General features: G+C 44.1%; 1 protein-coding gene across 1 annotated transcript in view; it reads right to left on the bottom strand.

The window, feature by feature from the left end:
• Window positions 1–26,386, bottom strand: part of VPS53 (VPS53 subunit of GARP complex) — a 69,815-nt gene that overhangs the window by 43,066 nt on the left and 363 nt on the right. The window contains exons 2-7 of the mRNA XM_072881915.1: window positions 23,663–23,743; window positions 22,496–22,545; window positions 21,621–21,687; window positions 6,177–6,263; window positions 5,781–5,896; window positions 4,508–4,627 (exon numbers count right to left, since the gene is read on the bottom strand). Coding sequence (XP_072738016.1) covers window positions 4,508–4,627; window positions 5,781–5,896; window positions 6,177–6,263; window positions 21,621–21,687; window positions 22,496–22,545; window positions 23,663–23,743 — 521 coding nt within the window. The remainder of the gene's footprint in view (window positions 1–4,507; window positions 4,628–5,780; window positions 5,897–6,176; window positions 6,264–21,620; window positions 21,688–22,495; window positions 22,546–23,662; window positions 23,744–26,386) is intronic.

The raw sequence follows: 26,386 nt of genomic DNA, 5'->3' as shown, positions 1-26,386 counted from the left end.
ACTTAAGCTCTCTGCTTCACAGGAATGTTTAGAAACTCCTCTACTCTTCCAGGTATAGATTCCCTAGTTAACACCTTCATAACTGTGAAACAAAAGGGATTCACTAATATGTTGAAATAGAAGGAGCAAGAAATTGAAGCATTAAGGAGGAACCCAGCCCAGCAGCCACAACTACAGGTATAATCCTGCTTACATTGCACAAGTAAGCACGAGCAATTCATGTGAGAAAGCATCACAGAACCAAACCCTTTAATCCTTAAGAAAAAGGAGGAAAAAAAGAAGAAAAAAAGACACTAAACATGGATTGAAAAAATTTATCTTTTAAATAATCGAGAAACAAGAAGTCTTTAGAGTATTAGGAGTCACAGAAATGAATGAGTTTGTATAAACTGGAAGCATTAGCTGTGGTACTTCGTTCCTTAGGACCGGCTACAGGGACCTTCCCATTTGACAACAAGCACAGTGGAGGCACTGAAAACAGCAGCAGCCAGGTTCCTAAAGACTCAACACATTTCAAAGAGGCACTGTCAAGCAGTTAAAAGCCCTGTCCGCGGGCTTTGTTGTTCTAGGCTCCGATTCAGGAAAGTACCTAAGGACAGTCTTAATGAGGATTCTCATATCCTTAAATTAAGAAACTTGCAGGAATGCCTTGCTGAACTGGGATGTTAAAATTATATTTAAAAAAAAAATCTGTCCTGCTTAAAAATCTCTCAAAAGCAAACAGAGAAATTGAGTTTTAGCCTTTTTTTTTTCTTCATATTTTGTAAGATAGGGATAGGGTAGAGACATCAAAGTAGCCAAAGGTTTAGGTATGTGTGAGCAACGACAGGGAGTCTCGCTGCCCTCCCAGTTACTATCACTCTTTACGTAAGCACGCACACACACACAGACACGCACAATTATTTTCTTCCACGAGCATGCAACCAGAAACATGAAAACCTTTATGCCATCTCTTTACAGAGCGATTGCTTTAGGCAGAGAACACGGGAAAGCCCTTGCCTTAGCCACTAGAGATTATTGCTCCCCATGGAAAGCTGTGAGCCTTTCAATAATTCAGAATAATCTTCATACAATGAAAACGGCAGCAGTAAAAGCCTCGACCCCATGGCTGGCTTCACTCGCATTCACCGCTGAAGGACCGATTCTGCACGTGTATAAGAGTGTGTGTTTAACCACTTGCAGAAAGAGAATTACCCACTAAGGCTCTGCAACCCCTGATAACAGATAAAGGATCTCTTCGCGGGTCGGTTTGATAAGGATATCTTTCCCTGACTAGAGTCCCCCCGGCAGCGTGCTGGGGTGTATCACAGCAGCCGTCCTGGCACGCCGCAGCAGGGAATCGCCTTTTCCTGGGGTTGCTCACATGCGCCAAAACCTTTGGTTACCCGAGTATTAGTGATCTTTGTTTCTCTGACTTTTGTTTTATTATTAGTGGCTTTTGTTCTCTGTTTCCCCCGCTTTTAAAAAAATAAAAACAAGAAAACCTACTGTTATGTTTCAAATGACATTAAATTACTAGAAACCGCAATTCCTTTAGCCAAAGCTACCAGAAATCTTAAACTACGCCTGGCAGCTTGCTGAGATAAAAAGAGGCTGAGCTAGCCTGTTTTTCTGTGACAAACTTATAATCATCTTTCTCCTAAATACTTTCCAGGCTTTTTTCCACTATCTGCTAGGCTTTCTCGACCACTTTCATGGGTGGGTTTGTGACCACTAATCGTACGCTCCCTCCACAGACAGAAAACAGAAGAGGATTGAGAGATAACAAAATATTCCTATTTACTACAACAAACAACTTCCAATGTACCATATAAGAAGTCGTTTTAGGAACACGATTAGGAAAATATTTACGTTTGGATGTGAGTTGTGACATTTTTACCTCAATACTCAACAGGACCAGCACAAGAAGCCAACTAATTGAGAGTTCAGTCCAGGTTTCCAATGAATACTTACAGTGGGATTTTCTTTGGTTATTTTCAAAGGGACAGAACAGGTGGAAAGCAACATTACAAACACATCATTAGTTTTCACAGCATCTAGGAGCAGGAACCTAAATTGAACACCCCACGACAAAGAGCACATCCAACACCACCGAGCAGGCACTTTTCCTTCCCATGGTTTCCCATTCATAGCTGGCTTCACTCCATTCACACCAAGAGAGGGAGGCTCTTTATTAAAGCAAGCAACAGAATCCGCTCATTTAGCAGTGTATATAACAGACTTATTGTATACAACAGACTTCAGTTACTGTCACAGGTCTGTGCCAACATTTACTAAAGCATTTCTTGCTTTCACAAACATCCAAGAGGCTTGACTTGTACCATTCAACCAAATTCATGAGATATCAAACCCCAGCAATTTCACAGTCTAAAAACAGCACTGCGAGAAGCCAGGCAAACTTCCTTTGATGTTCCATGAATCACGAAAGTATTTCCAAGCAAAGAGAGAGAAAAGTCAACTTCAAATTGGGCCCCAATACGTACATGTGTAGTCAAACTCCAAAGCAGATATTACTGTGCCGTAGACCTCCCTGCAGTAATTTGCTGCCTGGATGTCAAAGCAGTAAAGAGATCCCAGCAACACCCTGGGTGCAGCTCTCCTTTCGCCCCACAAGCAGCCGCTTCTATCGCTACCAGATGGTGCAACTCTCCCTGTGTAAACACTGGAAGGAAAACCCTGCCGAGGCAATTCTAAAAATAGGAGGAACAGACTTTCTTGAGCTTTTCAGATCCTTATCTTGAAGGGAGAATAAAACAAAGTAAGTTTTCCTCCATGTCCTTGCCAGTCTCTCTGGCGTGACTCGAAACCACTATGCCTTTTAGCAGCAGCATGAATTGTTTTCTATAATTATCAGCAACTACGAAAGTATTAAATAATCATCCATCAGAAAGGGAAAACCAGCCAGAATTCTGGATGAAGGCTTAAATTATATTTGGCCTTAAAATGGCCAATGACAGCAGGTTTCTGCCCCAGGGCATTACCACTCTGGAAGAAAATGAAGCAAGCTATCTTTCTGAGCATGAGGTTGGAATAGGCAACAGCCTAAATTCAGAAAAGCAGTGACATATGTTTACATTTCCTTGATGTTCATGTTCATTTAAGCAAACGCTTATGGTCAAATGCTTTGTTAAAACAAGGCCCCATCTCTCTCTCTGGATTTAGGGTGGATTTTTCTTTTGCTCTGTCTCATGGATTCCATCTGGGTTTTCTGGAAGAGGTATCTATACCATAAAGAAAGTCCAACAGATTTACATGAAAATATTACAAACAAATCATTCAAACACTGTTTCCATCACGAAACAACACAGGCAGCCAGCTGCTGTCTTAGCAAAGGGAGTCACCAAAAAAATTAATTACTGTGCCTGGAAGGCTCCTTCAAGTACCTCTGTAATGAGCAAAGTCATCTCGGGCATCAAGAGGATGGTGGTGATGGATTTGCAATTTTCACATGGAAAAGAAATGCTATCAAGTATGGCTGTATCATTAAGAAGGTTCATCCCTAACATTAATAGGCTGTTTTCACCTCTGAACTGTGCTCAGCACTACTACAGGCTGTTAAGCAATCATCATGTTTGTGATATAAGAGAAAAAAAGCCTGCTGTAAAGCAAGAAGAGTAGGTTTTGGCCAGGAACAGCAATGGCCCCTAGAACAGGGAGGGCCTTGTTCCCTCGACACCCAGCCGTCACGTCCCAAACGAAGGCAAGACGCTAGGAGATCTGGTGGCTTAGTCACCACTGAGCCTTCACCTGCTACTGCTGAGAATGGTGGGCACTTGTTATTGGAGCTGCACCAGAACGCACCAAATTTAAATGTGTAACTCCACGTTAGAAGATCAAGACTATACAAGCTCAGCATAAATGTTTAGAGCAGTCAGGTGTTCTGCATGCAGTTTTGGGAAGTTCTGCTATAAGCCTCAAATCTCAGCAGAACTGGGCAATGGGAGCAGGTTTTGGCAGAAGAAACTCAAGGTGCTCAGAATTTGGCAAATGCACAAGAAGAAATTCTGCCTGCCTAAACCCTTGGGCAACTATGCAGTTTGACAGCAATTCGACAGCAGTTAAGGCGCATGTCTGGGCAGAAAGGGGCCACAAACATCACTATGTTAAATGCATGTATTTCTGCTTCACACCAGGCTGCTGAACTGCATCACTGAGGTTAAGAAAGCAGGAGAAAGCATCACCTCAGGGTTCACCACAAACACCTGCACATGAAGATCACATAAAATAATTTGCACTTGCAGAGATTACTCCAGATAAGGTAAATTAAAAGCCAGTCAATGAGAAGTGCAGATCATTCATGAATTACATCCATAGGGATTACTGCTATTTAACAGAATAGGCTGCTCAAGATTTGAGCAAACTATGTCCAATTTAATTTGTTTTTGGGGAAAGAAGCTCAAAGGACCATGTCCAGCCTTTACATCCTTGAGAAACTGATTCTGCCTAATGCATTTTCTAACGTTCCTCCCCAGCAGGCATGCAAGTGCTCAGGGATTGATCATTTTACCTTTCAGAAAGCTGTCGAATCTGAGGAATCCCCATGTATTTGTTGAAGTGCTCTAACACATTCACGACACCTTGGAGGAGGTTAGCAACCTCCCCATATTGTCTCCTCCTGGTCATAGCCCTGTAGAGGAAATTAAAGATTTACAAAGGTAGGTTCGATGAAAATCCTGGGTGGTAATTCCACAGGTTACCTCATCCCCACTGGGTCATGCCGGTCCCTATCGGCATTTATTTTTCTAAAATACACAACTCTTCATTAACGTTCCAATGCACCATTAAAATTTCACTTAACTGATGCTAAAATAAACCAATCTGGCACACATCTAACAATGCTTCAAAAAACGTAAATGTCAAAAGCAACACTTGGCAAAGAACACGTAAACTACTGAATGCATCCGCTTCCCAGTATGGGTCCGGAGGCAGTAAATGTTATTTCACTATAATGACCTGAGTTAAGCCATTCGTCATCACACACAAAGTGTGAGTTAAAGCTTCACAGGGAGGAGAATCATTATGCGGAAAAGCTATTAGCCTTGACTTTTCTGTTAATAACTTTCACAGGGAACTGACAGAAAAAAATCAAGTTTGTTTATTTTTATTTCATCCTTTAGGATCACTCAATGGAGAAAGCAGCCTAAGTAAAATTTAATTCTGAAGACTTAACAACCCAGTGTTTGTGCAGAATTTGCTACAACCCATGAACAGGCTGTGCCTGGGTCTCGCAACTTCACAGATGCAATACGTAAAAAAACTGGATTTCCCTAGCCTGTGTGTTCCTCAAGCACATTAAAAAACCCACAAAGGATTATTAGAAACATCTAACCCCACTTCATACACAGTACAAGCTGTAAGGCTTATTTGAACTCGTTCTCAGAACTAGAGCAGACCTTTCCGAAAAAGAGATCTCATTCCAGTTCAAGACATGAAACTGAATAAAAATCCCCCCAAATCCCTGAAGAGCACATGCCTAATGAGGATACCTAACTGCACAGACTGTCTTACTCTTTAATGAAGCCAGACTCATTCCTTATCACCAAGGATCAACACAGCAATTCAAGCAATCGATGCTGCAAACCCTTAAATACAGCAACATAGGTTGCAGGTCACTCAGAGCTGCACAGAAAGGATCTGCCAGCAAAAATCAAGACTGCAACCTATTAAGCAAACTTCCCTCCAGAAAAACAAGCAGCTGTCACACACCTATTCAGAGCACTGTACCAAACTTAAGAACTCGGCCATGGCGTCAAAGTACCACTAAAAATCCCCATACTTACTCCAGTGAATCCACACCCCCCGCCAGCATGTGCAGGTGATTGAGGGTGGTGATGGAGGTGGTCAGATGACGCTTGGCATGATCTAGCTGCTTGATATCCCGTGTGATTTCTTTAACCTAGTGAATGACAAAACAAGAGTCTGGTTAAGTATCAAGCCACAGCAACAAAATTTTAAGGAGATAAGAAGGGCTCTCTCCTCCCTTGGGGACTGCAAGCACGTTGGCTCTACGGCCACGTTAACAGAAGGACAAGGGTACAGGTTCAACATATGCTTGACAGCAAATTACCAACCAGTCCGCAGGACCAAAGACAAAAATGTTCCCTTCTTAAAGAGAACTGGAAGCACAAGTCAGTGTCCCCCTCCCTTCCAAAGGCTAGAAAGAAACTGCTGCTCACCATTTGTTCTGATTTTTCAGCCTTGTCTTTAATATCCTTAATTTTACCAAAGAGCTGTTGAATGGCTTTCTGGGCTTCTTCCAGGGCCTGGAAAAGAAACAAGGTCAGAGTGGAAAGAAAACCTGCATTCAGTTTTCACCTTCTAAGAAATACACAGTTGCTCCCTACAGCGCCTGGGCTGGGGCAGTGGAGGGGAGCTGTTTTCTTACAAAGAAAATATTGTCAGCACATCAAAAGTCAATGTACCGTGTTGGGATATTTAACCTGAGTGGACCAGGGTTTCAGTATCCATTTTACAATAATGCTCTGGCAAAATCTGATTGAGATATTCTATGAAAGCACCGCTGTAATAAGAACTATGAATAGGTTTAAGGTTACTGCAATAAATTTCGACGCACTAAGCCTGGAAAAATATGTAGAACTTACTCCTGATCAATATGTATTTAGAGCAGGAAAATGAAACCTCCACAAAACCTCTATGCTCATTAATTCTAAATAAAAAATACGCAACATTACATATAGAACACTGAGTGCTTGCCTAAACCCGCCACTGAATTAGCAGAATATTTCCCTGTTGGAAAACATGATGCATATTTTGCTGATTCCTTTGGGGTGGGCAGCTCGGCCTCCCACCCACCTGCAGGAGGAATGGCTCTTTCTAGGCACAGAAGAGAGGGCACAGGTTCAGCAGGTAAAGAGGGTCGAGCACGGGAAACGGACCTCGCCTGGATTTTTGTGCTATTTTACTGCAAGCTTCTTGGGGCATCTGGTCCCCTTCATACAACCATGGTGCATCCTGACCTCACACAACCAGTGTGAACTACACGTGGATTCAATGAGTGAAGCCACATGTCCAAAATCACATTCCAAAATCTGACTTCTGAAGTAATTCAACACGTTTTGCCTTCCCAGTCTGATAACATTTCCAGCTCCAGCTCCACTTTGTTTCCCGCTGTTAAGTGGGCTTCTATCCCTCTGTTTTTATATCCAGTCCCATGACCAAGGTTACAGCACAAGCTACAAGCTCCTTCAGCAAATAAATTTAACACATCTTCATTTGGGAATGTATGAGCAAACTATCTGCCAGGAGCTTTTGCTGGAACGTAGCTGCATTATAATAAAAGTATAAAAGTTGGAAATGTTTTATAATTCATTTTCCAGAGGGGGGAAAAAAGTCTCCTCTGAAATACCTTGTGAATCATGTGAAAGTTAACACTTTATCTATTAGTGTCACACAGCTATCATATAGCATGTTCACTAAGGGAAATGAACACGCAAATGTGCTGCAGGGACAACTATATCAGAAGTGAACACCACCTCCTACTTTCTCATTTGGCTCCAGCCTAGCCACCTTTTAGAATAAAGTTTTCTCTTCTCTTCCATTTGAAGGCGTGTGGATTAAATGCAAACCAAAGAACTAAAGAATGCTCCCTTCAACATATTTAACTATAGCGTCTGTACTCAGTCCCAGACCACGGCTGCAGCACATTACTCAAGTGGGCTATTAAGCAAGCAGCAACTGTCCTGCATATTCCAAGATTTGGATAGGTCTGTAAAAAAAAAAAAAAGGTCAACCTGAAATTCGTCACAGATGCCAACTGCTATGTTTCCCTTTGCTTCAGCACTAATGTTAAATGCTAATTTCTCTGCATGAGCCTAGGGAAGTCAGAGATGCTGAATTCTCCAGAAGAAGGGATGAGGATTTAGCCAGCCAACAAAAAGATTCTCCGAAAAGAGGTATTATCCTCCCCTTCATATCCAAAGCCAAGAGGCAATCTCACAAAGCTTACTCAATCTTTGGATCATCTCAAACCAACTTAGGATCTCATGCATGCAGAACCACTGGGAGGCAAAGTGCGGAGGATCCCTTTAAAAAGGGAAAAAAGGAAGACCCGGGGAACTACAGGCCAGTCAGTCTCACCTCTGTGCCCAGCAAGATCATGGAGCAGATCCCCCTGGAAACTATGCTAAGGCACACGGAAAATAAGGAGGTGATTGGTGACAGCCAACACGGCTTCACTAAGGGCAAATCACGCCTGACAAATTTGGTGGCCTTCTACGATGGGGTTACGGTGTTGGTGGATAAGGGAAGAGCAACTGACATCATCTACCTGGACTTGTGCAAAGCATTTGACGCTGTCCCACAGGCCATCCTTGTCTCTAAATTGGAGACACATGGATTTGACGGATGGACTGCTCAGCAGATAAGGAATTGGCTGGATGGTCACACTCAAAGAGTTGTGGTCAACGGCTCCATGGCCAAGTGGAGCCCAGTGACGAGTGGTGTTCCTCAGGGGTCGGTATTGGGACCGGTGCTGTTTAACATCTTTGTCGGCAACATGGACAGTGGGAGTGAGTGCACCCTCAGCAAGTCTGCCGATGACACCAAGCTGTGTGCTGTGGTCAACACACTGGAGGGAAGAGATGCCATCCAGAGGGACCTTGACAGGCTTGAGAGGTGGGCCCATGTGAACCTCATGAAGTTCAACAAGGCCAAGTGCAAGGTCCTGCACGTGGGTCAAGGCAATCCCAAGCACTGGGCAGAGAATGGATTGAGAGCAGCCCTGAGGAGAAGGACTCGGGGGTGTTGGTTGATGAGAAGCTCAACATGAACTGGCAAGGTGCGGTCGCAGCCCAGAAGGCCAACCGTATCCTGGGCTGCATCAAAAGAAGCGTGACCAGCAGGTCAAGGGAGGTGATTCTCCCCCTCTACTCTGCTCTTGTGAGACCCCACGTGGAGTACTGCATTCAGCTGTGGGACCCCCAACATAAGAAGGACATGGACCTGTTGGAGCGGGTCCAGAGGAGGTGCCACGAAGATGATCAGGGGGCTGGAGCACCTCTCCTATGAAGACAGGCTGAGAGAGTTGGGGTTGTTCGGCCTGGGGAAGAAAAGGCTCCGGGGAGACCTCATAGCAGCCTGCCAGTACCTGAAGGGGCCTACAGGAAAGCTGGAGAGGGCCTTTTTACAAGGGCATGTAGTGACAGGACAAGGGGTAGTGGCTTTAAACAGAAAGAGGGTAGATTTAGATTAGATAAAGGAAGAAATTCTTCACTCTGAGGGTGGTGAGGCACTGGAACAGGTTGCCCAGAGAAGCTGTGGATGCCCCATCCCTGAAGTGTTCAAGGCCAGGCTGGATGGGGCTTTGAGCAACCTGGCCTAGTGGAAGGCGTCCCTGCCCACAGCAGGGGAGTTGGAACTAGATGGTCTTTAAGGTCTCTTCCAACCCAAACCCTTCTATGATTCTATGATCAGCTGTAAGGAGGCTGGGGAGGTGCATGCATCATGCACCATGCAGCACAACAGAGCAATGCAGACACGCAGCAGGACAATCCCAAATTCCCAGCTAGCCGTATGCTTCTTCGACACATCTCTGATCCCATTCCCCTCTCCTAGGGCTAATTTTTCAGATGCAGGCTCAGACAATAGCCACAGCAGCTCTCCTTCACATGACTGCCAAGGTGAACTCCAAGACTTCTAGCCATCCACCACAATCTTTTCACTTGGGGTGGCATCTCTAACCTGCTCTCCACGGAAGAGAGAATTTGAGCAGCTATTTTAAGCACCAATATGCAGCTCAAAGCCATTTGTTCTTGACAGCCTTCAGCAACCAAGTTCAGAGTAAACAATATCGTGAGTGAGGATTTCCATCTCAGGTCTTACAGGTTTTACATTAAAATCCCTATCCACAAAGGGAAAACTGTCTTAACCGTTTTCCTCATGAGACAGAATATCATCTAATTGAATATAGGGACCTTTTCCAAAGTTACTGCCCATAATTTATCCTCAGATAATGGCCCGAACCAGGCCCCAAAGAGGATTTCTAGCTGCCCATGTAACAGCACTTTCTCTTTTGCTCATTGCTCACTGTTAAGAAACCACACTTAATCTATTTCTCTAACAGGTCATGGTGCTATTTAATAATATTGTGACAAAAACCGCAGAGGCTATTTACAGGAAACTGGTTTATACCTGAAGAACATGCTCCTGCTGCTCACTGCTCTGCGCTCAGTGGAAACCAGCACACGCAGCAGCGGGCAAACTCCCCACCTAAAAACTGCCCCTGGAACACCAACCAAAGTACAATGGGATTTTGTTCTCGTACACTTAAAATAAGGTGAACTGGTGTCATCACCTGGTCCTGACACTTGTAGCTTTTACCTCTGTACAGACTCTGGAAAAACACAAATGAGACAACATGTGCTCTACCCCCGTCTGATGAATTAAAGAACCGTGGTCTCCTCCTGCTGTGAAAAATAACATGGCTGGGATGCGGCGCAGAGACCGAACAGCAGCTGCCATTCTGTTCAAGTTCTGTATCGCATCTCTTAGAGAAGGGGCTATGTTTCCATAACTCTTAAAAATAAAGAAAACACACACAGAGATCTCAACAACAAACTTAACAGACTTGAGTAAACCAGAATTGCTCGTAAACACTCGTTTCATTTCTTAAAACTTGCTTCCAAATATTTCTTAGCCATTAAGACATAAATCTTCAGCTACTCTCCTAAAAAAGAGCTGCATATTCCTTATTTGAGCCAGAACACACTAATTCGTCAACGTGCTTGGTTTTTATATAATTTACATTTAGAGATTAAAACACTTCTTCAAACATTTGTAAGATTTGCTGAAAGTAACACTGTGTGAAAATCTATATTTTTAAGTCAGGAGGGCACAGTCAGGTAGATCTGATGGAAGTTCAGAACCCAATTAAAGGTGTTACTTCTTGCACAAAGCCTACAATTAAACTTTCTTATGGTTCTTAAAGAAACCCATGAAACCTTTTTGGCTGTAACATTCCAGCTGCAGCATCTGAAAGTAAAATATTGCAGGGAGAGGAAGGAAATAAATAGAACTAATAATGGAAAAACACCACCTTCCTGGTCACTCTAAAGACAGAGTAAAGCAAAGAGCAAAACCAATTAAATACAAACATCAATTTTAAGAAAAGACCTCATATTTGATAACTGGTGTTCATTATTAAGGGATAAGAAACTGCCATCCACGGCATAAAAGTAGGTCTAATTGTTCAAGCTGTAATATAGAAGTTTATTAATGTATGTAATGATTATTCTTTCACCTGTAAAAGAGGGGAGAGGAAACTGCAGCCATGTTAAAGGCTACACTGTATATTGGAGAGAATGCATTTCCCTTCACAACCTGCTCCCGTTAAGACAGCGAATCATGAATTTTAAAAGCATTTTCTTACTGCTTTTGTTATTTTATTAATAGCGGGGTTATTTTGGACAGAAATTCTAAAACCAAAACACTATCAAGAGAATAGGAATCACTCTTATTGCAGCGTAATGGTTTACATGAATCAGCTACAGCTCTTCAACCTTCTTCACCTTGAGATGCAACAGGAAAAGAGTCCAAACACACCAGTATAAAACAAAGGGGAGCAGAGTTAAACCATGAATCACTAAGAAAAAGACTGCCTAAAAAATAGCTTTACTTGGCGTTATCCCAAGCAACTTCTAAGGTCAGCCTGCACAACATCACTTGTGTCACCTTTTTACACGAGATCTTCCAAGCAGCAAAAGGAGGAAAGAAAATAACCCAAGTGAGAGGCGGGACAAGACCACATCGAATTCATTAGATTTTGAAGTGATGCATCCTTTAAAAGGTTATGTTCCAGCGATTTACAGTACCAGACTGACATTAACACACACAAACCCACCACTAGCAACAATACTCAAGCCAAAAAAACAATTCAGTGAATTACAGGCAGTCTCTCCAAATCCCCACAGCTGCTGCAGACGGACAGAGCCTCCTCCTCCTCCTCCCAGCCTAGGTACGGACCTGCCACATCGCTCCCATCAGGCAGCGGTGTCTCATTAGCGGGTGTGTTGATTTCTAAATACCTCTTTATTCATCCTATCAGGAATCTTGTGCTAGCAAATACTGAAGTACTAGGAAATATGCAAACACGAATTGAGAGGTCCGTGTGTTACTATAAAATGATGCTTAACTGGGGAAAAAGCAAATTTTCAGAGGAAGTTTACGTGCTTGGGAAACCCTGAGCTTGGGGACTAACTGAATTAACACTCTTCTGTCCCCAGGAATGGTTAAAATACCTCGATAGTTTCCATATGCACACTGGTGTTGTGCTAGAAACGTGCTAGTTTTATTTGATTCTAGCCAATATGTATTTCAATTGGATGTTACTACTCACATCAGAAAGCTGCCCTCTACTAAGTATTTTATAGACACTTGACACATCTGCCAAATTCAGAGCATCCAAATGTGTTTTTAATGTTACAAATTGGGCTGTGGTCAGGATGCTGAGAATTTAATGCTCCTGGATCGGTCCCCACTCTTGAATACAGAGCATTAATGCTTCTTTCATTTGCTGCCACACTTACAGCCCAGATCAATGAAAATCTAGACCATGACTAAAAATAAGTTCCCATCCCCAATTCTCCAAGGAGTCCTAGATGCAGAGACTTCAAAGAAACCCTTGCACACTGTGACCAGCCTAACAATTTCTGCCGCTAAAACCTCACATAAATGAGTCCCTCCAGATCGAGAAAGGGTGGAAACATACTTTGATTCTCAGTCTGATTTCATTTTAGAGAAAACCCTTTAAGTTTTATAGCCAGGGATAAACCACTGCAGCTGAAGCTGAGGGCTTGTCTGTCAGAGCAGGGCGACATTGCACCGCAGCTGTGCCAGCTAACTTCCCCGAGCAGACAAACCTGAAGGGCTCATCACACTTGGTTTTGATTTTAGCAGATTTCTACCCTAGGAGTTCATCAAATACTACATAACTACTACAATTGTCACTAAAGAATAGAGTTTTCTGTCATCAGCTCCAGTCCTAACCACTAAGGCTGCACAGGACACTTGAAATCAACAAAGCAGATTATATCCAACACCGCACCAAGCTTAAAATTGCTACTATTGCTCCTTCACTTAACCCCCCAAATCATGCTCAGAAATCAAACCCCACGTTCTGAACAGCTGCACAAACACTGACAGACACAGAGGGTGAAGCGAGAGGCAATTTCCAGGTTTGCTGGTTGTAACCTTGCAGCTTAACTCCCAAACTGCACTCCTGTGCTAGTCCAACACCCTTCTGAGCTGTCATTTTTTATTGCATGGCCCAGCCCTGCACACTGGTGCCTGCACCATGAAGAAATCACCGTGGTGATGTGCTGTAAGTGACAGTGGTTTTAGTGGTTTTGCTCCAATGAGTAATTTTACAGAAGTTTTACAGTCATGCAACTAATTTGCACCAGAGTGGCGTGGCCATTTAAACGTTAACTGTGTGAGCTGCACAACCCTCTAGCAAAGCCTTTAGCTTCATCATGCTCAGAGCTCACCGTGGGTTAGTACAGCTTCAATCATGCGGCTCTACATTGGCAGGTGATGGCCACAGCCTTCCCCCATGCCCAGCCCTGCTCGACACATTAAACACTATTATCACACAGGAAAAATTCTCCTGTGCAGACACTTATTATTTCCCTTATCACTCTTCTTTATTTCAGAATAGCAAAGCTGTGGGTCATTTCTGTTTACTGCACCCCCCTGTGCCCATGACACAACTCCTCTTGCAGGGCCTCTCCTCCAGCACCGAATAACCGACTGCCCTTGGCTGCTGGACGCAGTGACGCGCACCCGCTCCTTCGCTCACCCTCCGCTCCAGCACCAAGCCGCCCGTTTCTGTTGACTGGGAGTGCTACACACTAAATTTGCCTAGGAAGCCTGTAAATGACCGAGGGATTCCAGTCAATTTGTCTGCTGACAAGTTTGCATACTGCAGGCGGCGTTTCGGTCATATTTGCAGTATCAGAGCCATGCTTGACTTATGTGGGGGCAAGTTTAGCAACCACTCGAGTTGTATCAGGTTTTGCAAGATGAATTCATGTTCAGGTTGAGACCTTAGAGGCCAAATACAGGTGGGAGGAATGGACAATCATAGAAATCCCTACTTGTAGGGTTCATGGTAAGTGGAAATGCTGACAGTTCACCTGCCGTAAGCACGGAAGCAACACAGCTGGAATAAACATTACTACACACCAAAAATGTGACACAACAGAAAAAAGAAGAAAGAAGAAAAAAAATGAGATCCACAGCAAGACAAAATCTCCTGCCTGTTGTCAGGATTTCTATTTTCAAGCTGGGCTTCTCGCTTTGCTGGCACAAAAACCAAACAACACTGGCTGTGGAACAGCCCGGTCTTATTTTGCAACTTGCACTGCCTTCCATGCCACCAGCAAGAAAGCGTGCCTTTTGCCAGCACAAAATGCGACCTGGTTTCCAGCCTCAGGCTGCAGGACAGCGACAGGGTGCATCCACCGCCCTTCTATACAGAAACACAAGGCAAGGTCGAGCTCGGACTTGCTTCTGCTTTGAGCCAGACTTTGCAGCAGATGGCCAAAGTTATGCCTGACCTCTTCATACAGTTGCAGATGCCAGTTTTCATGGCCAGTAGCCAGAAGGATAAGAAACAGCACTATTTCTTCTTGGCATGCCATTCACCTGAAACCCTTTTCAATAAACATGTTCTAGGCTAGAAAAAGCTCACTGTGTCTCTTGGATGGGAAGGACATTGTCCAACTGTCATAATTCACTAGGGAAATGACTCTAAATGAAACTCACTTTTGATTTATTTTGGCAGCTCAACTTCTGTTTATTATTCATTGGTTACAAAAGAATATTATGGGACTTTAATCACTTGACTGGAGTCTTACAGAATCTGTGGCATGACCTTTTTTTTTTTTAAATATATAAAATTACACAACTCAAGACACAATATTTAACCCTCATCCATTCACCATCTTAAAATGTATTGAAATCTAACACCAGTCTGTTCATATTTTAGAATAATGACCCATTCATCAAAAAAACCAGGAGAGAAAGCTTAGCCATGCAGTAGAGAATGAATATAATTGATAGATGGTGCCTACTACATCAGGGACTGTGACACAAAAAAGCCCCCAAATATTTAATAGACTTAGACTTAATTAGTTATTAAGAGCTTCGGGTGATTTTCCTCGTCTGCTCTTAAGGCTCAGGCAAAGGCAGTCAATGCTGTCCCAGCAGCAGAGGCACATCAACACCAACCACGTGAGCCAAACCTGGGCACTGCAGCCAAGGAAGCAGCACACAATTTGATGTCTGGAAGTGAACGTATATTTAAATAAATTAAAAAATGAAATGAAAGTGCCTACGGCAAGAGATCTGAAAGCACCGACTACCTTAGTTTAGCGTGAAACACAACCTGCAGTCAAAAAAGCCACCTCCACACAAACAGGTAAGAAGAGAGGCTGAAGCCACAATGCTGCTTATGAAGCATGTTTATGCAAACAGTGCACAAAATCACCTCCCTGCCTGCCAGGCTGACACTGCCTGTAACCCAGCACTCACAAAGCTGAGGAGAGGACAAGCCGCTGACTCCAGTGACACCGTCCACCAGCTGCCCTGTAGCTCAGGACACCGCTAGCTAAATGGGCACTCGAGTAGCCGGGGTGACCCATCAGCAGGGGAGTACCATACTCCCCACTGCTCTCTGCCACATGCATCACCTGCATCACACTCTTCTTCTGCTCACTGTCCATCTTCATCTTTTTCTTCCTCTCTATATTGATTCTGCAAAGTGTTTCCTGATCTCTATTTAAAGGGGGGGGGGAAGTATTTCACATACTTCCATCTATGACCTTGTCAAACCCAATAACCTGTGGGCATTTTTCTATGCCAGACATATCCTCCTCCTTCCACAGGCCTAAACACTGCCAGACACTGCAGCACACATACAGGGCAGGGCCCGCAGCCTGAGCCTCCCCACAGCTGCAGAGCCGAGATGTTTATTTTTACATGCAACGAGAAAGGACAGCACTGGTTACCAAAGGAAGGGATGGCTAAGTGAACTGCCTACTGCTGTGCTGGGTTCAGGCTGGGCAGCAAGAATATATTTGTATTCTTTAACCACAGAAGCTGACATCTCTTTTCTTGCAGTGCTGTAGTTATGAAAAAAAAAATATATTGCTGTTCTCATGGAGCAAAGAAGCAAGAGCCAACCAAAGCAATCCAAGTTATCAACCAGTATCTTCAGCCATGAGAAACATGCAAGGCTTTTCCCAGCCCAGAAAACATCCCTTTTCTCGTCTTGTTAACTTAACTTTGTTCTAGCACTAATTGAGCCAGACTCTAATATAGTAGGAGATACTAAGCGATAAACCAATCTTTTCTTTAAAACACAGTCTTTACTCATTCAATTTCAATCATTTACTTTATGCATGTGTGCGCACAGGGCAGGAAGGGAAAGATGGACCAGAGATAACAGAAAAAAAAAAATATATTTTTTTAGATTCAAACTATAAAGCCACAAATCTTGGGATTCCTCTTGAATTCTCGATTCCTTTGAAAATAGATTTTGTATGAAGCTGCCTCACTTTTACTGATCTGGGCACCCACATCCTGGTTGCACAGATACTGTCAAGGGTTAAACTAGACTGCAAACACAGAGGCTACTTTATCACAAGGACAAAAGCCTGATAGGTGAAGCAGCTTCAGCCAAACAACCAGTAAAGGCATGTCAGCAACTGTCAAAAAAATTACAGCCAGTCCATGCAGAAGGTTTAGCAATAAACACAACTAAAGAGTGACAAATAAAAACGTACGGAGTGTATTAAACGCTCAGTGGAAAAATCTATGGGAACTTTTTATACTACACCCTAGGGCAGAGAGGAAATTATGCCACAACTGGACTGCAGCTCTTAGCAAGGTCAGCCCAGACTCCAGTTCAGCAGCAGCTCTGAGAAAAACCTTACAGAGGAAAAATCAGATAGCACTGGCTCCCCAGAAACTGCAGGCACAGCTTGAACTGCATATTGTTACAACTGAACCGCAGCAGCTCCTGCATTCCCAGCCTCTCCCAAAGCATCCAAAATAGCCCAAGTCTGGGACTCCCAAGGAAAATTTTGTTACGCCCTGCAGAGGAATGTTCCACCCACGACTGTTGTTTCCTCCCATAAAAGGATCATTAGTGAGATAATTTCTGAAGTTCATGGTATTGTCTACAGATTTTACTGAAATATTGCACCAGGAAGGGGAAGCCAAATGAGCCAGACTATTTTAAGGCTTTTGCATTTGGAGGAAATTCTAGGGCAAAATTTCAAAAAGGCAGATGCTTTGAACTGGGAAACGTTACACTTTGTGGAGAAGGCAGCATTCCTGTCTTTAGAGCTGCTTAAATAACTCTTTTGGGGCCACATCTATTTGATCGACTTTATTTTTAGATTTAGAATCTGCTTTTTCAGACACCTAAATGCTATTTTATATGAACATGTGCATGTGATCAAGACTATTTGGGAAACAGTTTAAAAGTTAAAGGCTGACTATAAAAAGCTACTCTTACATCCTTCTCATACCTACAATTCACCTCGAAGACCTGCTCAATCATCTCAGCACCCAGGTGGCACACAGAAGTGTTATCCCCATCATTACCACTGCCACATTACCAGCCAGATGGGACAGGAGACTCAGTCACGGGGAGTCCTAATTGCTGGATCTGCAATTAGGATTTTGAACTATCCCTAAGGTCTCCTTTTCCTTAAGGAGCATGGAGAGCCATTCCCATAGCTGCATACTCCCCACTGGGCCTGACTGGGATTTAGATTGCTCTAACTGGGAGAATAACATGGAGCACTATTCAGACATGTCTCCACTGGCAGCACTCCCTCACCATCAATGATCAGTAAAGCCTTACCCTGGTCTCAAAAACAAGGCTGGGCTCCCCTCTCCTGGACGGCTGCAAAGGTGCAGCTCTCAACAAGGCTCAGTAAAACACTGCTCCTCCACACGAGAGGCAAAGCTGTTTTGCTGGGCTCAGCTGGTAAATTACCCCCTCCCCAAAGAGAAAGCAAGCCGTTAAAGGCTAAATACCCTTGGTTTGTCTTCTAGGAACCTGCCTGCTATCACTGGTCTCCAAACATGCTACCAAAACCAGAGATTAGATAAGCTGATGGCAGGTCCCAGGCCCCGGTGATTTGGGCAGCACTTGAACCAATGGCCTACACAAGATTCCAAACCCCATGTTTGGCAGTTGAGGCTGACGGGAGATGGAAAAGCCAAAGACGAGCTTCCTGAATCAGCTTCTGCACCCACGGCACACAGTGCTCCCTCACCTGCACGGACAGCAGGGATGGCAACCGCTCGTGTGCGTGGCTCTGCCTCCCCACGCAAACCCGAGGCAGGCAGGGCACAGTTAACACGGACGACTGAGAGCAGGAGCTCAGCAGGGAAACCCCTCCCGCCTTGCTTTGACTTAAACAAGAACTTTTTTTTCTTCTACCACTGCATCTGAAGTTTATGTTTCCTTTGGAAGGAAGTCAGAGATTGAAAGGATGTTTATGAAAACTATTATTTACTCTCCAGACAAGAATGGCTCCTCTAGCTCCGATACCATGCAGTCAGGCGATTCTGGCAAATGCTGATTAGAGTTTGGATCGTGAATTGTTCGGAGAGAATGCGACTGAAGAAAAGAGGCTTTTGCAAAACACCTTCCAGGTCCAATGTTGCAATAAATACACAAGATCCTGAGCTCCCACTGAAATGCGAGTACTGCATACTACAGGCTATAGACATCTCATATGGTAAGAAAGAGTTATAAATGGGAAAAGGTATCTGAAGATTAAACTTTTTGCTGTGGCCGATTTTAAGCTTTTGCAAAAGCTGGTTGCCAACTGTTTCTTTATTAATCAAAGGTGGTTTGCAGTTGTGGTTAATATGATAAAATGCAATAACGATCTTCAGCCTGGGCTTCACAGGATGATACTGTGCATCCATGTGTATGCTTCAATCAGATTTTGCAGGGAAATATTGGTCTTGAGGACACAAATTTCCTACAAATTTAATAAGAATAGAAGGTCAGTAGAATAAAGAAACTAATTTCATTGTGGGACCAAACTACAAACTACCACTAGAATAGGTAAATAAGGAAAAAAGCCCCTTTCAGTAGCACTGACTCTCTTCCTAGCAGAGCACTGACTTGTCTTAAAGGCACCTTGCTTTCAGATGTTTCAAAACAATTTCTTACCGTACATCGGAAAACGAAACCCTTCCTCTCCAAGTGGGAGAAGCCAGGCCTCTTGCTCTATAAAAACTTAACATTTCTAAGTGTCCTTGATTCCACTGAGAACATGCTGGTAAAACAAAGGCACTCTTCAGCAGAGGAACAAGCAGCTGAAGCCAAAAAGCAAGGTTTTTGCCCCCACAGTCGGGTATCAACAGGGTGGTCATGTGAAAAAGACTGCCTCGCTCCCCCAGCTAGCACACAAGATAAACTACTCAGAGAAAGTAGTGCAGGGAGTGACAGAACAGCAAGCGTTTCTTCTAGGTTTCCTCTGTCTCGTTCTGGGGAGACAAATATAAAATTCCATCTCAAACTGAACTGCAATTCAAGCATTCCCCAGCACTGTAAGATGACCTCTTCCGCTGCGGATCCCTCCGACCAGCTGACATGCAAGGCCTGAGCTTGCTGATGCTCCTTTACTGCTTTAAACTTCAAGGCCCTGCCAAGTCCTGCCACTCTTAACAGTCTTGTTCCAGCAATTCACATCCGAAATGCACACACAAGCATGAAATGGTGGACTTGGATTAGAAACACAAAAGAAAAAGCTCACAGCATTTCAGATTCAAACAATTTCTCTTACCAGAGAACTAACACTTTCAATAACTGAATGGTTTCAGTATTTGTTAGGATCTCTTAAAGTAAGAAACAACTGTTACGCTTCTGGGAGACTGTCTGGCCTTAGCCCATGCAGTTCATGCAACTGCAAGCTCTGGCATCTGTCTTAAAGTCTGCTTCTACCTTGCAAAGCAGCAACGTGATGGAAAATGGGAAAATTCACAGCTAAATACAGGAATATTTGTGATTAACTGCAGCTCCAGCCCACTTGAAAGATGCCCTGCACAGACACGCCACATACACGTGCATGTTTGAAGGTTTTTACTTGGACAGAAATTTAATTGGTTCCTTCACAACCAAACTAAATGAAGGGCTGCACAGACAGATCTGCCTCCCCAGTACTTCAGAGCAGGATACTGTCCAAGTCTATCTGTATATGCTTTGGAGAACTTCAAAGGGATTAAAGAGTGAGAAAGCACAGCCATAAGGCAAAGCTCTAACAAAGCTCGCTGAATCTCCATAGCAGAGAGGCACTTTGTTATCCTGCAAGCACAGCTGACCGCAGCACTGCTTTTGTTCTTCTCTCACTGCGTTCATCCTTTGGACCTGCAAGTCCTGAGGCACTTTGGGCAATTCTCAGCCACAGCTCTTCTTGATCCCGCTTCTTTGCGGTCTTCTCTGAATTTGTCACCCCAAATGGGCTCAAAAGGCTACAACAGCACCAGCTTTCCAATCGTACCCAAACTCTCCAAGTACTGCACTAGTTTCTGCTCCGTCCTCAATTTCTGTAATTGCCTCCCCACCTATTTCTTATCTCATCCCTGCACAGTGATTACAGGCAGCACCACTCCTAGGTATGCCACATCCCAGGCACATCCCCAGTTTAACAGCAGTACTCAGGGAACCATGCAAACACTAAACTCGTTCTGCTAGGAGAGGTAAGCATCTCACATTTTTTTTAAAGCAATACGAAGGCATAGAGAAGTTAAATAATTCACTCAGGGCCATGGAGTCTGTGGCAGAGGTAGGATTAGAAATATATGCCAATGGCTACTGCAGCAGGAAGTGGAAAATACAGCCAGCCATGCTAGTGAGGGAATGACTATCTCATCCCAGCAACCTAGTCTTAAATCTGGTATTAAAAAGATTAGTCAATGTTGACAATGAGAAAAGCAGCATGATTGACGATTCAAGACGTTAATGTTCCTGGTCTAAACCAGAACAGACACAGGAAATACAGCAGCACTGGGTGATACCTCAAAATCAGATAACACGTGGACCAAGCTCAGCGTTCACAAACACTGCAGCCATGGTCGTGCTCTCCAATACCACACTCCAAGCAAACACATCTGTCAAGCAAAAGACAAGTGAAAACCTGATAGCTGAATAAGACATGCAAGATGAACTGGCAATCAGTCATCAGGCTTAGTCACTAGCAACTCAGGATACTTCAGCAAACAACCTCGTTAAAAGGCTAAATAGCCTTTTATTGATCCTTACTGAGCAGCAAATGTGCTTGTATCTACTTAATCCTGTCCATTTTATCATTAGCTTCAGAGTGGCACGACCGCAAGCCTCCTGGTTTTACTTTTTATTTTTAAATCAATCTCTCATTCACTTCCCTTTGGACGGCGATCAGAAAGCAGGCTAGAACAGCTGTTCAGTGAGCAGCTCACAAAGTCATTAGTGTAAGAGACAGCAGAAACATCTCCCTAACAATGAGAGCAGGTTTCTGCCTGCCAGAGCCATTCCTCAATTTAGCATCACAAGATCAGAACCCTTGGCATTACCAGAGATGAGGTGCACGTACCTGCCTGCCATCCTGTCCCACATTGGTCTGTCCTCTCACTACAGTTCGAATGTTGTCATCCAACCTCCTGGAAAAAAGAATCTATAATGTCAAACTCATTCTCTACGTGCCTGATCCAAACAATTGTGGGAACCTTGAGAGCTACAGAACAGATTTAAAATAAAAAAGCTGGTGCTACCAATGCTAAGCTCACCCCCCCATAGGACATCACTATCTTACATAATTTAAAACTCCTGTTGCAAAAATAAAAATCCATTTCCTAATTTATTCAGAGCTTCTTGCATTTCTCTTCCCTTAAGCAATATTGTCAGTTTTCCCTTGTCCGTTTTCATTTCCACTTTCCACATATTCAAGTGCTGTCTCAATCATTTCAGGTTGGTAATGCCAGACTGCACAGAAAATTTAAGTATTTCCTGCACATTTACATTTATTCTGTATTTTTAGTACCAATAACAACAATTTAAAAAGTACAAAATGAGAGGTTTTACAATTGCTATTTTGACCTCACAAAGAGAATAAATTTTCAGCAACCAAATCTTCTGGGTAGTTTGTTCTCTTAGCCTTCAGACTGTACTAAAATTTGGTACTTGTTGATTCTTAGTTTATTGTTTTTTCAAAGCTTTACTTTGCAAGCCATCAGCTAAAATAACCTGAAAGGCATGTATTATACAATAGGGGCAAACGATAAAAAAGAATTATAATTACAGGGAGTCATTTTTGTCTCTGTCCCACTATTGGACTTGAGACTGACCCTATTCATGCATTTTAAGCAAATTAATTCCTATCAGCCATAGTACAAAGGCTGTATTTATGAAGCCTTGGCGATAACCAGACTACTCACCACCTGAGACACAATGAAATGGAGGAACATTTACCTTATTTTCAATCTGATTTTGTTCACAACTTCATCGATGTTTGCCAAAGACTACAACATGAAAAAAAACCAAAGAGAAGTGAAATGGGGAACCTATTACTGCGATACACGTCAGCTGTGGTACCTAACACTTTCTCACACGTGGCACTTTACAAAGAGGAGAGCAATGACTTTGTTTTACAGATGGAGGAACCGAGACACATGGTAACTTAGCTGCTCCTCAGGTCACACCATGAAGAGCAGCAAAAGACAGGGCAGGCCAGGGTGCAGCCCTGCAGGTCCCAGAGGCTCCCCGCGTCCCACCCAGCCCTGAGCAAGCAGGGTGCCCTGAGCCCTGCCTTGTCAGCAGAACTGCTCCTGAAACGCCGTGGTGACAGTGACCTCCAGTGGGCAATGGGGACAGAGCCTTTGCCTTCCCTGGGCAGAGACCCTCCTGCAGAGCTCGGACACCCAGCACATGGGGTAGAGGAGGCCTGGCTGCTGCTGGAGCTGCAGCGGGGGTACTGCAGGGGAAATAGCTCTCCACTACTGGCAAAGGGGAAAAAGCCAAGCCAGCACCACCAGAAAACTAACTAGAAACAGCTGAAAGCCAAAAAAGCCAGTACTGCACAGGATCTTAAACACAGTAAGTGTTGGCACTGCCTCACAACCCAATCTTCAGCTGCAGAAACACCTCCTTTTTGCAATAGCTTGGTCCAAAACTGCCCCCGGGGATGATTTAGGGAAGACAAAGTACGGATATGAGCCCACGGCAATCTCATTCTTTACATCTCAAAAGAAACAATAGGTTTCAAACATGGATGACTCTCTAGTGACATTTCACAGGCAGTACCTGCCTTATTTGGCTGAAACCCCTGAGGATTTACTAATGATTAAGAGACAGCAAGTTATGAAATGTACTGCAAGAGAAACTTCTATGTAGAAAACTAATTTATTTCTACAGATCAAAGCAGGACTTTTACTGCAGCAAGCACTTTGCGTGAAAGAAACTACATAATGACAGTGAACCTCGTGAGATGCGAATTTAAGAAGTGATTATTGTTATAGTCTTACTACCTGTGCTACTGTTTAAAAGCAAAGGCTTGGGTACAAGTTTAAACATGCCTTCAGTCACTTACTATCAGGTTACTCCTTGCACTGAGAGGGCTGTACTGCAAGCACTACTTACTTGCTCAGTGGGAAAGAGAGTATTAATATACTCCACAGCGTTGAAATCAGCTCTGTCCAGTGGATCTTGGCTGGGAAATACCTGAAGAGAGGGAGGAAAAAAATACAATCAACAATACATCACTGCTAATTTCTGTAACTTTACACACTATCTACTACTTCTAATTACTTCAGCACCCACTTCCAATTGTGTTTCACAGCATTGTTCTAACAAGCGTGCACAGAGAGCTATCAGGCCTCTGCCCAGGAGTAAAGCAGCTATGTGCTCTGGAGGTCTCTGACCTACTAAAATTCCTGTGGATATCAGCCTGGATAAACACAGATAATATACATGCATACTTCCATGTACAGCCCCAGCACAATCAATAATGTGCAAGGGACTCCCAAGACACACAAGCCATTAATTATGCATCCCAAACCATTCTGATGCTTCTGCTGTTGTCTGGAAATTAACCCCCCCACTGAGGCATTGCCCTTATCTTTGCCTGGGCTTTGCAAGGCCCTGTGGTGAGAGACGGAGGATTTGCTTTTCACAGACACATAATAGGCAACATGATGAATTAAGAAACGGTTGTACAAGTTCTCTGGAGACTTGGTTTGCCACTTTCACATGAAAAAAAAGAGAAACAGAATCTGCTGAATGATTCTTCCTACCCACGGGAATGAGAAAAGAGCAGCTTTGGTGCAAACAGATCTCATCTCTTGTCAGAAGTAGCTCAAACAATGCAAACGCAGCTGCCAGGCTTTCCTTTTTGTCCCCACAGACTAAAATACGCTTCGTTCCCTTCTCTGCTACCATATTCGTTCCATATTTATACAACCACCAGTTCTGTGCTCCATGGTCAAAACCTCACCTAGCAAACGCGTAGCTCACCCCACTCCCCCTGCAGCATCACCTCCACGTCACCCTGGTCACCGAAAACCTTCAGAAACCTGCGTTACCCAGGCACATACAGCGTTTACACTGTTTTACACATTTTGCAGCATTAAAGCAGTGGTTTTCTGAGATCATTTAAACAAGAGCAACTTCTCCCTGAAATAGGCCGCCTCAGCAGCTTTCCCAAAGCTACTCTGTGGCCAAGGAAAAGGAGGCAGCAGTTAAATATGCATGAGATTGTGCCTGAGTGAGGAAGATGCTCTGATGTTAGCCCATCATAAGAGCACAGTTGCAGCATCACAACCAGCCTGTCCTGCTCTGGGCTCCCAACTCCTGCAGGTTCAATTAATCCCAAATCTCCACAAGCATTAAGAGCACCTGAAGCAAGGAGCAGGATGGAAGATAAAGGCTAGTCAGGAACTCCCCTCTCAAACTGCAGATAGAGATCAACACTGCAGGGAGCTGTACCAGCTAAAGAAGTTGCTACTGCTAGGTTTTTGTCACAACCCATTCACCAGAAGTGACTACCCCACGTTTGGTGGAGCACCAGTCTGCATGTGCTCCCTTCTGCTTCAGGCAGAAGTCAGCTGAGCCAGTTCTGCTCATTTAACCAGAGCCTGGCAGGTTTTGCTCACAGCTGATGAAAGAACACTCATGGGAACAACAGGATTATTGGGTTGGTAAATGCCAGTGAGGAGGTGACAGAAGGCAGGAGGCAGTGTCATCCTCAACATCTCCCCTTGCTCAGGATGTGAATATCCACCTGCAGCCTTACTACCTGTTAAAATAACTCAGCCAGGGATATGGTGGATTCTCCATTGCTCGAAAATTCAAGTCAAGATTGTCTCTAAAAGATGTGTTTTACCTTGAAGAGACATTTTGTGCTTGATGAAAATATCATTAGGCAATTTTCTTTGGTTGTACAATGTTAGAAATCCCACCAGGCCTCTCTGGCTTTCAGACACACAGGCTCGATAAAGTGCAGAGGATTCTTCTTCTGGACAAGTTCCAGGTTTCCTTTAGAAGCCAGTATTTAATTTAGTAATTCTCAAGGTTTCAGAAAAAAATTACTCAATGGTTTACTGCCAGGCATGCCAACCTCATGCAAAGATAAGAGTATGTGGGGTGTCTCTTTCTTTGAAGCAATAATACTCCAAAGCTGGCACAGCACCCACAGAGAAACTGCGCTACCTTCCTCACCGTCTGGTGCCGGGCTCCCTTGAGATGCTGTGCCAGCCACCGCAGGTCTGCCCTAGTGCTCTGAGGAGAGCCACCAAAGCGATCCGCAAGCCTCGACACTCAAGAACGTGAGAAAACTTTTTTGAGTGATACTTGGAGAGACAGCTCCTGTTGCTGCCCACAGACTTCTACTACAAGAAAGAGCTCTTCAGACAAGAAGGGTCAGCTGAAGTCAGTGCAAGCTCAGTCACAGACTCCAACGGACACGTGATTTTACCCCGGGTTCTTGTGGACTTTTGCTGGGCTCCAAGTGCCACAAAGGATTTCAGGGAACATTGAAGGACTTGGGCTGGGACATAACATTGATCACAAGAGTCAAGCCAGGACATTCAGATTATCCTGACTTCAAGCGAGTCGCAGGCCACTGGACTCCACTCAGATGCTTTACACAGCAAGTAACGAGCATTCGGTTAGAGGACAGAGAACAGGCGTGCCCCGCGTCCGTCAGCGGTGGGGATGCGATTAGAGGAGACATCCCTCGCTCTGCGGAGGAAGGTGACAACCCCCCGCGCTAACGTGACCCGGGGGACCCGAGCCGGCGGCCGGCGCAGCCCCAGGACACCGGCAGAGCCCGCCCCGGGGGCCAAGGCGCTCTCCCCCCACGCCAGG

Source organism: Ciconia boyciana, chromosome 17, assembly GCF_034638445.1.
Source record: "Ciconia boyciana chromosome 17, ASM3463844v1, whole genome shotgun sequence".
NCBI classification, from domain to species: Eukaryota; Metazoa; Chordata; class Aves; order Ciconiiformes; family Ciconiidae; genus Ciconia; species Ciconia boyciana.
This window is presented reverse-complemented; position numbering and strand designations above follow the sequence as displayed.